At 45.1% G+C, this 16,876-nt stretch overlaps 1 protein-coding gene across 3 annotated transcripts in view; it reads left to right on the plus strand.

Moving 5' to 3' along the window:
* Nucleotides 1-6,725: 6,725 nt before the first annotated feature.
* The window catches only part of CCDC150 (coiled-coil domain containing 150), a 50,276-nt gene continuing 40,125 nt past the window's right edge, over nt 6,726-16,876 (plus strand). For 2 of the 3 annotated variants that reach the window (XM_079976797.1, XM_079976796.1), the window contains exons 1-5: nt 9,094-9,292; nt 11,235-11,455; nt 12,573-12,751; nt 14,757-14,825; nt 15,749-15,865. In XM_079976797.1, the coding sequence (XP_079832923.1) occupies nt 9,126-9,292; nt 11,235-11,455; nt 12,573-12,751; nt 14,757-14,825; nt 15,749-15,865 (753 nt within the window). In that variant the 5' untranslated portion in view covers nt 9,094-9,125. Of the gene's footprint in view, nt 6,824-9,093; nt 9,293-11,234; nt 11,456-12,572; nt 12,752-14,756; nt 14,826-15,748; nt 15,866-16,876 lie in introns of those variants that run through there. The other variant, XM_079976795.1, reaches the window with a different exon arrangement.

Consider the following 16,876-nt stretch of genomic DNA (forward strand, 5'->3'; position numbering starts at 1 on the left):
CTTAACCTGTGAAAAAAAAATTCCTAAGCCCCGGGGTCACAATTTCAGCAAAAATCTTAAATTCTCCAATTCACACAAAAATAGTGCCAAACTGTTGTAAATTCTCCCCTGAAAGGTTTGGCGGTGGAAAAAGAAGGCTTTTTATCATAGGAAATGAAATCAGACCTCGAAGACAAAACCTGTGAAAAAATTTTTTTCTAAGCCCAGGGGTCACAATTTCAGTAAAAATCTGAAATTCTCCAATTCACTCAAAAATGGTGTCAAACTGTTGCAAATTCTCCCCTGATAGGTTTGGCGGTGGAAACAGAAGGCTTTTCATCATAAGAAATGAAATCCGACCTCGAAGACAAAACCTGTGAAAAAAAATTTCTAAGCCCCGGGGTCACAATTTCAGCAAAAATCTGAAATTCTCCCATTCACTCAAAAATGGTGCCAAACTGTTGCAAATTCTTCCCTGAAAGGTTTGGTTGTGGAAAGAGAAGCCTTTTTATCATAGGAAATGAAATCAGACCTCGAAGAAAAAACCTGTGAAAAGAAAAATTCTTAAGCCCCGGAATAACAATTTCATCAAAAATCTGAAATTCTCCAATTCACACAAAAATAGTGCCAATCTGCTGCAAATTCTCCCCTGAAAGGTTTGGCGGTGGAAACAGAAGCATTTTTATCATAGGCCAAGAAATCAGCCCTCGACAACTTAACCTGTGGGGAAAAAAATTTCTAAGCCCCGGGGTCACAATTTCAGCAAAAATCTGAAATTCTCCAATTCACTCAAAAATAGTGCCAAACTGTTGCAAATCCTCCCCTGAAAGGTTTGGCGGTGGAAACAGAAGGCTTTTTATCATAGGAAATGAAATTAAACCTCGTAGAAAAAACCTGCGAAAAAAGAATTTCTAAGCCCTGGGGTCACAATTTCAGCAAAAATCTGAAATTCTCCCATTCACTCAAAAATGGTGCCAAACTGTCGCAAATTCTTCCCTGAAAGGTTTGGTTGTGGAAAGAGAAGCCTTTTTATCATAGGCCAAGAAATCAGCCCTCGACAACTTCACCTGTGAAAATTTTTTTTTCTAAAAATCTGAAATTCTCTAATTCAGACAAAAATAGTGCAAAACTGGTGCAAATCCTCCTCTGAAAGGTTTGGCGGTGGAAACAGAAGGCTTTCTATCATAGGAAATGAAATCAGACCTCGAAGACAAAACCTTTGAAAAAAAAAATTCTAAGCCCCGGGGTCACATTTTCAGCAAAAATCTGAAATTCTCCAATTCACTCAAAAATGGTTCCAAACTGTTGCAAATTCTCCCCTGAAATGTTTGGCGGTGGAAAAAGAAGGCTTTTGATGTTAGGAAATGAAATCAGACCTCGAAGACAAAACCTGTGGGGGAAAAAATTCCTAAGCCCCAGGGTCACTATTTTAGCAAAAATCTGAAATTCTCCAATTCACACAAAAATAGTGCCAAACTGTTGCAAATTCTCCACTGAAAGGTTTGCCGGTGGAAAGAGAAGGCTTTTTATTATAGGCCTAGAAACCATCCCTCAAAAACTTAACCTGTCAAAAAAAACTTTTCTAAGCCCTGGGGTCACAATTTCAGCAAAAATCTGAAATTTTCCAATTCACTCAAAAATGGTGCCAAACTGTTGCAAATTCTCCCCTGAAAGGTTTGGCGGTGGAAACAGAAGGCTTTTTATCATAGGAAATGAAATCAGACCTCGAAGACAAAACCTGTGGGGAAAAAAATTCTAAGCCCCGGGGTCACAATTTTAGGAAAAATATGAAATTCTTCAATTCACTCAAAAATAGTGCCAAACTGTTGCAAATTTTTCTAAGCCCCGGGGTAACTTGATGGTTTTCCCATGAAATAGACTATTCTAAAACGTCAACATATTGACTCTGCCAACTACTTTCCATGAAGTGAAAATGAAATGTACACAGAATATTCTGGCAAGTCTTGCCACTCTAGAATGCGTTTTGTAATTTTAAACATGACTTTAGGAAGTTTGCAAATCTAATCAGCAGAAGCACTAGAGACAACTTTTGTATTTGGCAACCAAGAAAGCTAATTGTTTATTAGAAACATTTATGCTTATATTTGTATATCATGCTTTTTTTCAAAAAATGTATCAAACCTCTTTATTCTACCCTTTTATTTTTAAAAGTTCAGTAAGCTATGTTTTTAAACCACTTGGATTGAAAACTTAAGTTGTGAACTTTGCAGAGCAGAATATATCAATTTTTATAAGAAATACAAAGTCATACCTTGGTTTTCGAACAGCTTAGTTCCCGAAAGTTTTGGCTCCCAAACATCGCAAACCCAGAAGTGACTGTTCCGGTTTGCAAACTATTTTTGGAAGTCGAATGACTAACGGGGCTTCTATGGCTTCTGATTGGCTGCAGGAGCTTCCTGCAGCCAATCAGAAGCCACAGTTTGGTTTTTGAATGTTTTGGAAGTCGAATGGACTCCTGGAATGGATTTCTCTTCAACTTCCAAGGTACAATTGTAGCTCAAGCCTTGGCAACTGCTCGGTACCCAGAACAGAGAGGGTTACTGTTATGGTAAAATCTGGGTGCGAGGCTGCTCTGCTCCTCGGACTAAGTCCGCGGGTCCCTGCGAAGGAAAATGAGCTCAGCCGGAGGCAGGAGCAAGCTGCAGAAGATCCAAGTTTATTGCACAACAGGTTCAAGGCGAGATTGAACAGCAAGAAAAGGGGTGACATGAACTTTTGAAACTTCCCTCCATGTCCCAGAATACAGTGCAAAATACATCCCAGTTACATCATGAATACATTAATAAGAGGTTGGGTTACACAGATTACATCATGAATACATTAAGAAGAGGTTGGGTTACACAGGATTAACATATGGAGGAGGGAGGGGGAATATGCAGAGCTGGAGATATGCGCAGATAAGCACATCCTGAGTACCGGTGATGAGAAGACAATGGTCCATGTATGCATAGTCTGCCACCTGGCATTTCCCGGAGGAAAGGCTTGGCAGAGTGATTTGACAGGATTAGGGTCTTGACACCTTGCTTGAGGGATTATGGAGGACAGGGGAGGTGTCATGGAGTCCTAGAGAAATTGAGCAAGTTGGCACGTTGATTTTCTATGAATTTTATAGATTTTAGTCCCTTTTGACATTGACAATTGGACTCGGAAATAAACTGATATATTGTAGCGAAGAAGAAGGTGAAGAAGACATCCCCCCCCCCTTCCGTATCAGTTACATTTGTGTTTGTGTTTGTATGAGAGAGTACTTTTTGTTTACAGGAAGAAATGTGAGGTCTGGGATGTGCCCATCAACTTGGGCCTGTGGCAAAGGGTATCTTTCCTGCCCCTTGTAACATAAATCCTGGCTACACCTGTGTCTAAACCAGCACCTTTTCCCTCATAGCGGGTGATCAGATGCAGGCCATAAAGTAGGACTGCCATCTTTCAAGAAGTAAAATTCTTGAAAAGGCACTTCCTGGATCTGTTGTCAGACATTTTGCTGATTTCCCAAATTCCTCCTGGATGTTATTTTCACCGCTTGAATTGCCCCCTGATATTCAGAGCCATAGGGACGCGGGTGGCTCTGTGGGTTAAACCAGAGCCTAGGGCTTGCCGATTGGAAGGTCGGCGGTTTGAATCCCCGCGACAGGGTGAGCTCTTGTTGCTCAGTCCCTGCTCCTGCCCACCTACCAGTTCGAAAGCACGTCAAAGTGCAAGTAGATAAATAGGTACCGCTCCGGCAGTAAGGTAAACGGCGTTTCTGTGCGCTGCTCTGGTTCACCAGAAGCAGCTTAGTCATGCTGGCCACATTAGCCGGCCAATAAAGCGAGATGAGTGCCGCAACCCCAGAGTCGGTCACGACTGGACCTAATGGTCAGGGGTCCCTTTACCTTTACCTTTATTCAGAGCCATACATATAGGGGTAAACAAAAGGTGGATCTCAACCTACTAGGTGATTTTCAGTAGATCAGCAAGTGTCCCCCCCCCATCCCACTTATAAAACCATTGAAGCTAGTTGCACTCACCTTATCATGCAGCTCCTATTTCCCTAAGTTAACTATGCGCTGGGCAAACCCTCAATAAACAGTGCTAAGTATACATCTGGGGAAACCCAGCACAGTACAAACCATTTATATTTCTGTCTGTGTGAACCAGCCTTCTGCTACTATGCCAGACTGCACTTCTACAGCGGCAACGATGCTTCAAATTTCCAAGTATTACTTTAGAGATATCCTTAATTCCACTCCCCCATATTAATGTCAAGCTACCATACATGGAGAAATATAGTCAGCATATTGTAATCTGTAGCTTTTCCTCCCAGTTCTGATTGCTCTCTCCTGCCATCTAAAGAGCATCTGTAGAGATCCACATTGAAAAATAATTTTCAACTCTTAACGTTCACAGTACTCAGATTGACCAGGAACATGTTATATCCCAGCAGCAAGGGAGGTGAATGTATGTCAATAAGAAGACGTCTTCTGTCTCTTTCTCCTGAAATGGAGGGCTGGTTTTTCGGAAGGCACAACTCCTGCTCACAACAGTGTTGCAGTTGACTGCAAGTGAGCAGTGCAGGGATGACCTCCAGCCAGCATGGCTAGGAAGGGGGCTGGCCCACACATGAGGCAAGGTGAGGCGACCGCCTCAGGTGGCAGAATCCACAGAGGCAGCAGATCCCAAGATAGATATTTCTTCCCCCTCTCGTTCCTGATCTCTTGAGGAGGGGGAACACCATTTCGTGGTTCCCCTCAGGTGCCAAAATGTCTTGGGCCAGCCGTGGCTAGGAATAATAGCATACCTTCCAACATTTCTCTGATGAATAATTATTATTATTATTATTATTATTATTATTATTATTATAATTTACATACCGCCTATACCCGGGGGTCCCTATTAAAATAGGGACTTCCTATTTAATAATAAATAATAATAATAATAGGGACGCGGGTGGCGCTGTGGGTAAAAGCCTCAGCGCCTAGGGCTTGCCGATCGGAAGGTCGGCGGTTCGAATCCCCGCAGCGGGGTGCGCTCCCGCTGCTCGGTCCCAGCGCCTGCCAACCTAGCAGTTCGAAAGCACCCCCGGGTGCAAGTAGATAAATAGGGACCACTTACTGGTGGGAAGGTAAACGGCGTTTCCGTGTGCAGCTCTGGCTCGCCAGATGCAGCTTTGTCACGCTGGCCACGTGACCCGGAAGTGTCTCCAGACAGCGCTGGCCCCTGGCCTCTTAAGTGAGATGGGCGCACAACCCCAGAGTCTGTCAAGACTGGCCCGTACGGGCAGGGGTACCTTTACCTTTAATAATAATAATAATAATAATAATAATAATTTTATTTATACCCCACCCATATCTGACTGGGTTGCCCCCAGTCACTCTGGGTGGCTTCCAACACATATAATAAAACATTTTTTAAAAACTTCCCTAAACAGGACTGCCTTCAGATTTCTTCAAAAGGTTGTATACTTTCTTTTCTCCTTGTCTTAGGGACCCCATAACTCCATTTGTGGTTGTTGTTGTTTAGTCGTTTAGTCGTGTCCGACTCGCCGTGACCCCATGGACCAGAGCACGCCAGGCACTCCTGTCTTCCACTGCCAAATTCATGTGTTATCTGTTATCTGACAACCCTTTAAATAGTGGCAGGCAACCTGTAGCCCTCCAGATGCTACTTGACTACAGCTCTTATCACAGACCATCCAAGTGTCCCTTTTTTCTAGGGACAGTCCCGGATTTATAGAAGCCGTCCCAGTTTCTGATCTGATCCCAGAATTTCCCGCTTTTCCTTAGGACATCCCGACATCGGGGAAATGTTGGAGGGGTATAGCCCTGAGTGCTCACTGGAAGGACAGATCCTGAAGCTGAGGCTCCAATACTTTGGCCACCTCATGAGAAGAGAAGACTCCCTGGAAAAGACCCTGATGTTGGGAAAGATGGAGGGCACAAGGAGAAGGGGACGACAGAGGGCGAGATGGCTGGACAGCATGACAGCTACCAGCATGAGTTTGACCAGACTGCGGGAGGCAGTGGAAGACAGGAGTGCCTGGCGTTGTTATGTAGTGAAGTTTCACCCTGGGCCAGCAGGGGGATACTGTATATAGTTTTCACTCAGGTCTGTAGATAGTTTTCCCTCAGGTCCACGTCAGTTATTTTAGGCAGGAACTCTGGGCTGTTGTTGTTACAATGTTGACAGCCAGCTGCCTATAAAAGCAGGCTGGCTGAGCTGTTTGCAGGCAGTTCTATTCCAGTTTACAAGAATAAAGAGCTACTTGGAGAAATCGCTGTGTCGTCTGCTATGTCAACCCACAACTTAACAGGCGTGCTCTGGTCCAGGGGGTCACGAAGGGTCGGACACGACTAAACGACTAAACAACAACAACATGAGCCCACCCCATATTTACCGTGGGCGACCATCAGCTCTTGAGTTCCAGGCAGAGAAACAGACAGACAGGAAACAACACTTTCCGAAATCCAGCAAGAGCTGCAGCGACAAAAAACAAAAACGCGCACACCCCAAAACGACCCATCCCGGTGCGCTTCTCTGCGCCAAGGCGGTGTTTTGGTTTGCATTGAACTTGATCCTGCGCGCAGCTTCCCCGCGCGCAATCATTTCCCTTTTAAGATCCTGCTACGTTGGGAAAGGGGGGGAGACTACAAGTCCCATGATGCAGCGAAAGTGGCCGCCCCTTTTGGGCAAAGCATGTCGGTTTGAAGCCGGGGAGGAGCTCCATGGAAACATATTCCGCGCGCAGCGGCGCGGGGCGGAGAGGAGGAGGGGTCCGTGGCCGCTGCGCTCCGGAGGTAGCCGGGGAGAGAGAGCCGGGGCGCTCCCGCCGCCTCTAGGGAAAGCGGTAAGTTGCAAAGAAGGAAGAAAGTGAAGTGGATCCGGAGTGTGGAGGGCGAGGAAAAAGGAGGATCAGCTGCACATCTCGGAGCCGGTGCGATCATTAATCAATAATCCATCAATTAGGCCATCTGGGACGCAGACCTCGTTTATTGACCGTTGAGGGGCACCGTTTCTATACAGATTAGCTTTTGCACTATGTTTTAAAAAAAAACAACTGGTGATTTTTTTGCTTTTAGATTTCCAAGAATCCTATCGCTTCTGGTTTTTTTGGAAATGGAAGTTAGCATTTTTTTTTATTCCCCCCCCCTCCAGGTTGAGGTGAGTGCAAATAAGTTATCCTCCCCTAGGGCACAAAATATCCAGGCACCAGCACACTGGGTGCGCTGCTTAGGGGTTGCTAATAATAATAATAATAATAATGGTAATTTAATTAAGGGGTGGGGATTAGAGATAGGTGAGGTTATCTGTTTTGTTATCATTTGTATTGGCCTTTTGCAGCAAGTCTTGGGGATTTGAAAATGGTGACCGCTTTCACTTCTTAAGTGACGGTTTTGTTGTTTCTGCATCTTGGCAATATGGGTTTTGTAAGCATGGGCGTAGCTAAGGGGGGGCAGCTGCACCCCCTCCCCAATCAAGTAAATAAATAAAAATAACTAACTGACCAATCTTGTTGCAGATAGCTCAGTTCTGCCGCCCCCCCCAAATCCTGGCTACACCCATGTTTTCAAGTTTATATTAATAGTATTTTTTTCAAAACTAAATTATATACTGTACACCAAAAGAATAGAGTGGGTCACTAGGAAGAGAGAGGGGTCGGTGGGTTGGAGTCTTGGCTGCAGGGAATGGTTGGAAGAACACGGGGAATGATATCACTGGGATAGATTGAAAATGATAATTCTTATTAGTTTTCAATTACAGTCCAATAATAGCCTCATTATAACAATGCCAAATTATAATACAATTACTAATACCAATCATTTGGATATCAAATTATATAGTTCAGGTGCCCCCCCCCCCCGCGCTAGAATGGATGGTTTGATTGTTTTCTTCATTTCTGCATTCCAAAATCTTATTAGTTTCAGTTACACTAAAGTCAAGATATCAATCCCTTATACAACAACAACTTCCATTCTTATTGACGCATTAAATGATTTATGAAACTACAAGTGCGGCACGCAATCTATAACCTTATTCTTCCTGTGTTTGGCAATTATTCTGTCCGTGATGTTTCTTCCTGATATCGCTTCTGCCTGCAAACAGGGGCCCACCAGGTGGCCCTGGAACCCTAAAAGCAAAGGCATCCAGGTGACAGTAGCTGACTTCCACTCAGTTGTTTCTCCCTGGGATCTGTTTCGTAAGGAACATGTGAAGCTGCCTTTGAACACCTAGGATGTTTCAGCTGTGTTGTCTGCTTTGACTTGAAGTGTCTCTCTCTCTCTCACTCACTCACTCACTTAGAGGCATTGCCACCTGCTTAACTAGTCCTTTTCAGTGGAAACATCTGGGATTGAAAGTGTGTGGGGGGGGGAGCTGTCAGCAGACGAAAAGTCTGCCACGAAGCCTGTCCCATTCCTCTGATAAATGGGAGGTGCGCTGCTTCTGCAGAAGGTGTTCCAAATCACAGCCACTGGTTTAAATTAATTGCATGTTATCGGAAGTCCTTTCTTTGGTTCATTATGCTCCATCTACTGCCAATCAGTTCTAGTTTGGAGAGACCATTCGTTTTGTGAAAGTGGAGACTGGGATTTTAAATAGAGAATTTTTAGCATCTTCACCAGATTCAAAATTACCAGGACTCTTAAGGGTAAGCCATGGCATAGATAATCCTCTGGGCCCTATTAGGGATGGAGTAATCTCATTGACGGGATGCGGGTGGCGCTGTGGGTTAAACCACAGAGCCTAGGACTTGCTGATCAGAAGGTCGGCAGTTCGAATCCCCGCAACGGGGTGAGCTCCTGTTGCTCGGTCCCTGCTCCTGCCCACCTAGCAGTTCGAAAGCACATCAAAGTGCAAGTAGATAAATAGGTACCGCTCCGGCATGAAGGTAAACGGCGTTTCCGTGCACTGCTCTGGTTCGCCAGAAGCAGCTTAGTCATGCTGGCCACATGACCCGGAAGCTGTACCTCGGCCAGTAAAGTGAAATGAGCGCCGCAACCCCAGAGTCGGCCGCGACTGGGCCTAATGGTCAGGGGTCCCTTTACCTTTTAATCTCATTGACTCGGTTCTCTCTCTTTTTTTTTGTAGTTCTGCTTCTCTCTCTTTTCATTGGATGATCAAGAGGTATCTCTGACTTTGTTTGCAGTTAAATGTTGAATGCTGAGACCATGATGGCAAGGCCAATAATCTTCCCAGTGAGTGTCCATTCAACAGCTCCTGAAACCTTTGTGGTGCTGAACCAGAGGATGAAAGTAGTTGAAGAGCAGACAAATGCGCTTTTGAAGGAACTGCATACGCTGGGCATTGATGGACAAAGGTATAGTCAAAATAACTGCTTTGAAGCACAAATGTATGAATGTTTACATGGAAGTAAGTTCCACGGTAATTTCCAGGGATGTAAACACAGGACTGCAACCTTCATTCGGCATTTTCCTTTATTTGTGTGATCTCTCTCTCTCTCTGAACGTCTGACTGGCCTTTGCTACCAGCATCCAAGTTATTAAGAAGTTAATGTATTCTCATTTTAATCAGTCTTCTGAAACAATACCGTATTGTTTTGAGTCGATGTAGTTAAGTTTTGTTGCAGGTGAAGGGCACTGAAGTGAATGAGGTATTGACATAAAGATCAGACATTTTTATTTACAGTCATGGGGAAAAAGAAAGTGAATTATTTGAATTCTGTGGGTTTACATATCAGGACATAATCGCAATCATTTGTTACTTAAAGGTAAAGGGACCCCCGACCATTAGGTCCGGTCGTGGCCGACTCTGGGGTTGCGGCGCTCATCTCGCTTTATTGGCCAAGGGAGCCAGCGTACAGCTTCCAGGTCATGTGGCCAGCATGACTAAGCCGCTTCTGGCGAACCAGAGCAGCGCACGGAAACGCCGTTTAACTTCCCGCTGGAGCAGTACCTATTTATCTACTTGCACTTTTGACGTGCTTTCGAACTGCTAGGTGGGCAGGAGCAGGGACCGAGCGACGAGAGCTCACCCTGTCGCGGGGATTCGAACCGCCGACCTTCTGATCGGCAAGTCCTAGGCTCTGTGGTTTAACCCACAGCACCACCCGCGTCCCTATTTGTTACTTAGCAGGTCTTAAAATTAGGTAAATGCAACCTCAGATGAACAAAAACAACAACACATGACATATTATACCGTGTCATGATTTATTTAACAGAAATAAAGATGGAGAAGTCATGTGTGAAGAAGTAAATACATCGTTACTACTTCCGTAGGCATTAAGAGGCTAAGTAGCAGACAGGGGCTGCTGATCAAATGCCTTTGCTTAATTGATCACTGGCAAGTGTGCCCACCAGTGGTCTTGCCAGCTAGGGATGATGGGAGTTGTAGTCGAACAACAGTTGGGGATTCAAGTTTGAGAAACGCTAATACAGGGTTTCCCAAACTTGAGGCTCCAGCTGCTTTTGGACTACAACTCCCATCATCTCTAGCTAGTAGGACCACGGGTCAGGGATGGTGGCAATTGTAGTCCAAAAACGGCTGGAGACCCAAGTTTGGGAAACTGCCCTAGTGCAGTGGTGGTGCCCTACTGATGTTGCTGGACTACAACTCCCATCATCCCTGTCCATTGGCCATTCTGCCTGGTGCTGATGGGAGTTGGAATCCACACGTACCTGGACGTGTTGACTCCTGCCATAACCTGTAAGAGTTGGCTTGTTTCAAGAAACCATAGCTGAGACTAACCACAGTTTTACCATGTTTGGATATAATAATAAACTGCTGTAATTAAAAACAGAGGAGAAAGTCTCTGATCTCCTCTTTGTGGCTGTGCTGGAAGCAGGAGGTGATGGCGAGGAAGCAGTTGAGCCTGTGACACTTTGGCCTGTGATGCTAAACCGAAGTTGAGCTTTGTATCAAAATGAGGGACCTGGGCGTAGCCAGGATTTTTGCTGGGGAGGGGCAGAACTTTTGTTTTGGCGGGGAGAACCGACGTGATTGGTCAGTTAGGTAAGTATTTCTATTGTTTTACTTGATGGGGGCTACACCCACGTTTTAGGGGTGATGAGTAACTGTAGTCCCCAACTGTGGGATTTTCCACAGTTCACTTGTATGGCAAAAAGGGAAGGAGGTGAATTCAGGGACCCCTGTCCTACGCAATTTGCAGCGAGAAATGGGTTTTGCCTCTTAGCTGTGTTCCAGGTTGCAGCCATGCAGGCAGATAATGTGCGCATAATACCAAGCATATTAATATGCACATGTGGAATCGCAGCAATGAATGGGCATCTTGTTTCTTCCAGCATGGAACTCTTCCCTTCGAAACCCACGGAGAACTCTGAAGGCCACCAGACCATCAGTCCCGTCCGTGCCAGAACGGCATTTGGTGGAGCAAAGGACACGCTGTGGCAGACCTGCGAAACTCTCGTGAATCGGATGTGCCGGCTCGAAAGCGTTGTGCAAACCATGAAGTTGAGTATGTTCCGGCTGCAGACGGAAAAAGAGCTGAACCCAAAGCATGCAGGTAACTTCAGAGGGTGGGAACCAAAGGCTGGTGCATGCAATGATGTTAGATTCATGGGTTGTTGTTTAGTCGTGTCTGACTCTTCGTGACCCCATGGATCAGAGCACGCCAGGCACTCCTGTCTTCCACTGCCTCCCGCAGTTTGGTCAAACACATGCTGGTAGCTTTGAGAACACCATCCAACCATCTTGTCCTCTGTCGTCCCCTTCTCCTTGTGCCCTCCATCTTTCCCAACATCAGGGTCTTTTCCAGGGAGTCTTCTCTTCTCATGAGGTGGCCAAAGTATTGGAGCCTCAGCTTCAGAATCTGTCCTTCCAGTGAGCACTCAGGGCTGATTTCCTTCAGAATGGATAGGTTTGATCTTCTTGCAGCCCATGGGACTCTCAAGAGTCTCCTCCAGCACCATAATTCAAAAGCATCAATTCTTCGGCAGTCAGCCTTCTTTATCTAACGCAGGGGTCAGCAAACTGTTTCAGCAGGGGGCCAGTCCACTATCCCTCAGACCTTGTGGGGGCCAGACTTTATTCTGAAAAAAAATAAATGAATGAATTCCTATGCCCCACAAATAATCCAGAGATGCATTTTAAATGAAAGGGCACATTGTACTTATGTAAAAACACTTTGATTCCCGGACCGTCCATGGACTGAACTGAGAAGGCGATTGGGCTGGATCCGGCCCCCGGGCCTTAAGTTTGCCTACCCATGAATCCATATAGTATCCGTATAGTTAAAGCTATGGTTTCCCAGTAGTGATGTATGGAAGTGAGAGCTGGACCATAAAGAAGGCTGATTCCTTCAGGTATACTGGGCTGAGGCAGTTTAGGGCTTTAAAGCTCAGCACCAACACTTTGAATTGTGCTCGGAAACGTACTGGGAGCCAATGTAGGTCTTTCAGGACCGGTGTTAGATGGTCATGGTGGCCACTCCCACTGGCTGGTTCCAAACGGCAGGCCACCAGTCTCCCACCTTTGCTCTGAACCATTTTTGGGTGCGGCATTGAAGCCTACTTCGCATTTCAAATCGGGCAAAGAAACCTTTAACATGGTGTCTGCTCTCGGAAGCCTGAGAAACCGGGCTCATTGCAATGCACCTCTGTTTCTGCCTTGCTGTCTTGCAGCCAATTTAGAGCAGCGCCTGAACGCGATACAGGAGGAGCACATCGGAGAACTGAAGGTGCTTCAGATGGAGGGAAGGGTGCTATGCCAGCAGCTGAGGGAGTCCTGGGAAGAGGAGGAAAAAGCCAGAGGTCAAGTTCAAAAGCTGAGCGCCGCTCTGGAGATTGCAACTGCCACAAAGGTACTGAAACTTGTGGTTATCTAGTCCAGGCTTCCTCAACCTTGGGCCTCCAGATGTTTTGGGACTACAGTTCCCATCATCCCTGGCCACTGGTCCTGCTAGCTAGGGATCATGGGAGTTGTAGGCCAAAAACATCTGGAGGGCCAAGGTTGAGGAAACCTGGTCTAGTCTGTTAACTGGTAGATTTGATTTGAAACTAGTCAGTAAGACTTGATTTAAATCTCTCTTTTTTTTACTGAAAGGCTTATTCTTGCTGGTATAATCTTAATATTTACAACCAGATGAAGGTATCATTTTTGGAATAATAAATTTTCAGAGTAGTTTTTACAGTCATATCAAAAAGTACTGATTTGGTTATGCTATTAGAAATACATAGACAGATAATTATGAAATTATTGAGAGGTTTAATAAGTTAACTGTTTATATTTGGGCAACTTTTCTGCTGTACTTTATTGGAAGGAGAAAAATAATCATTTCCTTAATAACAATTTAAACAAACTATTTAACTAAAAAACACACATCATATCATAGGTATCCATATTTGCTAACTGATGTGGTTAAATGTTTTTTTAAAAAACCAGACTGAGTTTTAGCACACATGAAAAACTTAAAACAAATCCTTTAAAATCCAATTTAAATTTTTAAAAATCTGATTTTTTTTTAGTATTATTTTAAAAAAATAATTGATTTTTATCCACCCTGCTGTTAACAGATCTGCCGTTTTGTAGATCACTGTTGTTATGCTGCGGACTTCGAAAGGATTGCTAAATGTTAATATGCTGTAAGGTTTATACGTGCGTCTTAGACCAAAAATGGGAACGATTGAGAGGTGCTACTATTTTGCTGTATCTCTCAAAATGGGGTATTGGATTGGATTGGATTGATCTTTATTACGGCCATTGGCCCGTTACACGACAGTTTCCCATACCAACATGTTATACTTAGACCTCCAGATTTAAAATCAAAATGGGGTAGAAATCATACGGCGGCAGCTGGACCGAAGGGTAGATTGCAGAACTCACGGTCTTAGCGGTTTGGTTGCTTATATGGAAAGGATGGGGGGCGGACATTCTTCAGTTGGAAGAGAGCCAGAAAATCATCTAGTCCAGCCCCCTGCAATACAGGAATCTCAACATGTGGTCCCCCATCCAGTATTGCAACCATACCAGACCCTGCTTAGCTTTGCAAACGTGCTAGCTGTTACTAGGAAGGTAGGCTTCCTCTCTTAAACAGCATTCTGGCTTAGCTCCTCTTATCACACAACACCAGTCCCAATTATTAATCCTATTTTATTTTCCGGGGAGCTAGACTTCATTCTAGTTCCAAATACGGGGGGGGGGGGGGAGGGAATTGCCCTTAATGTTAAACATAGGGACACGGGTGGTGCTGTGGGTTAAACCACAGAGCCTAGGACTTGCTGATCAGAAGGCCAGCGGTTCGAATCCCCGCGACGGGGTGAGCTTCCGTTGCTCGGTCCCTGCTCCTGCCAACCTAGCAGTTCAAAAGCACATCAAAGTGCAAGTAGATAAATAGGTACCGCTCCAGCGGGAAGGTAAACGGTGTTTCTGTGTGCTGCTCTGGTTTGCCAGAAGCGGCTTAATCATGCTGGCCACATGACCTGGAAGCTGTACGCTGGCTCCTTCAACCAATAAAGTGAGATGAGCGCCGCAACCCCAGAGTCGGTCACGACTGGACCTAATGGTCAGGGGTCCCTTTACCTTTACTATACTCAGACTTATATATATATTATAAACTTGGGGGTAGAGGAAGTGTAGTCTGATAACTGTCTTCCCCATTTCTAAGCTGTCTGATGATGTGGCTTAAGACACCAGGCTCAGAGCGCTGCGAAAGTTGTTTACCGCCACATCAAGTGTCAGAAAATGTGTGTTGGAAATGCAGATCAGTTGAAGAGCAATCGGGATGCGTTACAAAGAGCCCAGCTTTGAAAACAACCAAAAACATTTGCACATCCAGCCCACCCATGTCCTGCTGTTGGTTTTTGCAGAGAGATGTAACGGTTGCTGCAGATGAGTTGAGGGCAGCGAAAAATAAGATGAACCATAAACTGCAAGAGGTAAGGACAGAAGGGTATTTGGGTTACCGCGGGGGGGCAGGGAGTGAAGAAGATGAGCCCCCTAAAAAATTAAGATGGCATGGCAATTGAAACAAGGAAATAAATCTTTTGGCAGTGCTCAGAACATTCTCCATGAGGTGCCTCTCTGCCTGGAGAGGTTGCTTCCATTTCGAAGGCCAGCACGTGTTTTGAATATTTGAGATGAAACTGTTTCAAGCTATGGACAGGTGTAGAATACAGTGGTACCTCTGATTACGTACTTAATTCGTTCTGGAGGTCTGTTCTTAAGCTGAAACTGTTAACCTGAAGCACCACTTTAGCTAATGGGGCCTCCTGCTGTCACCACGCCGCCGGAGCACAATTTCTGTTCTCATCCTGAAGCAAAGTTCTTAACCTGAGGTAATATTTCTGGGTTAGCGGAGTCTGTAACCTGAAGCGTATGTAACCTGAAGCGTGTGTAACCTGAGGTACCGCTGTATTTGCTAAGACTGTTCTGCTGTCGTCCACGTTGCGATAGGCAAATAGAGCCATACCTTGGATCCTGAACGCCTTGCGACTCGAACGTTTTGGCTCCCGAATGCCGCAAACCCGGAGCGTTCCGGTTTGCAAACGTTCTTTGGAACCCGAACGTCCTGCGCGACTTCCGCAGCTTCTGATTGGCTTCAGGAAGCTCCTGCGGGCAATCGGAAGCTGCGCCTTGGTTTCCAAACGTTTTCGGTAGTCAAATGGACTCTGTTTGACTTCTGAGGTACCACTGTAGAGACAATTGCACGCAGTGTGGCCCTCAGGCTCGCGTTTCCGGTGCTCCCTTCCAATGCCAAGCAAGTTGCTTATCCTAGAAAGAGAAGCATAGAGTCTCACACTCTTGTTGCCCTGGTTTGAAACGGAACTGGTTATCCAAACGCCTGGTTTGTCGCTTGCAGCTGACAGAGAAGCTGTCTAAGGAGTCCAGCAGGCGGCAGTCCTTGGAAGAATCCCAAGCAGTCCTTCTTTATCGGATGCATGAAATGGAAGCGACAGTGGAAAACGAAAGGAAGCAGGTGGGTGAAGCGTCCGTTCTCGTTTTAGGATTCCACCAGAACAATACAGTTTTGCAGGCTATTGACAGACTATTGTTTCCACAGCATACTATTCATATTATTAATTAATCGATTAAGTTTGCATACCTCCCTATACCTGTAGATCTCAGGGTGGTTTGCAACATATACCGTATTTTTCGCTCTATAAGATGTAACAGACCACAAGACGCACCTAGTTTTTGGAGGAGGAAAACAAGAAAAAAAATATTCTGAATCTCAGAAGCCAGAACAGCAAGAGGGATTGCTGCGCAGTGAAAGCAGCGATCCCTCTTGCTGTTCTGGCTTCTGTGATAGTTGCGCAGCCTGCATTCGCTCCATAAGACGCGCACACATTTCCCCTTACTTTTTAGGAGGGAAAAAGTGAGTCTTATAGAGCAAGAAATACGGTAATTACAATATAATAAATACATAATATATAGTAAGTACAGAAGCAAACCAACAATCTCCCCTTCCGCAGCAGATTTAAATATCAAAATGCTGCTCCTCCTACTACGGCAGGGAGGCTTGGCTGGGGCCTTCATTTAGGTGCCAGGCAAAAAAAGGTTCCTCTTTAACCAGACCTTTGGCTGATGGACATCAAATGCCTTTTCAAAATGTGCTGGGGGGGGGGAATTATTGGATTCTTCTTGTTTTTTATTAGTATTTTGTGTTTTTAATATTGTGATTCTATGTAGTGAATTGCCCTGTGACCTGCAGGTATGGGGAGGTGTAAAAAATTAATGCAGCGGTACCTCTGGTTATGTACTTAATTCGTTCCAGAGGTCCGTTCTTAACCTGAAACTGTTCTTAACCTGAAGCACCACTTTAGCTAATGGGGCCTCCTGCTGCCGCTGCACGATTTCTGTTCTCATCCTGAAGCAAAGTTCTTAACCCGAGGTACTATTTCTGGGTTAGCGGAGTCTGTAACCTGAAGCATATGTAATGTGAAGCGTATGTAACCCGAGGTACCACTGTAATAACAATAATATAGCA

This window comes from Podarcis cretensis (genome assembly GCF_951804945.1).
Source record: "Podarcis cretensis genome assembly, chromosome: 1".
Classification (NCBI taxonomy): domain Eukaryota; kingdom Metazoa; phylum Chordata; class Lepidosauria; order Squamata; family Lacertidae; genus Podarcis; species Podarcis cretensis.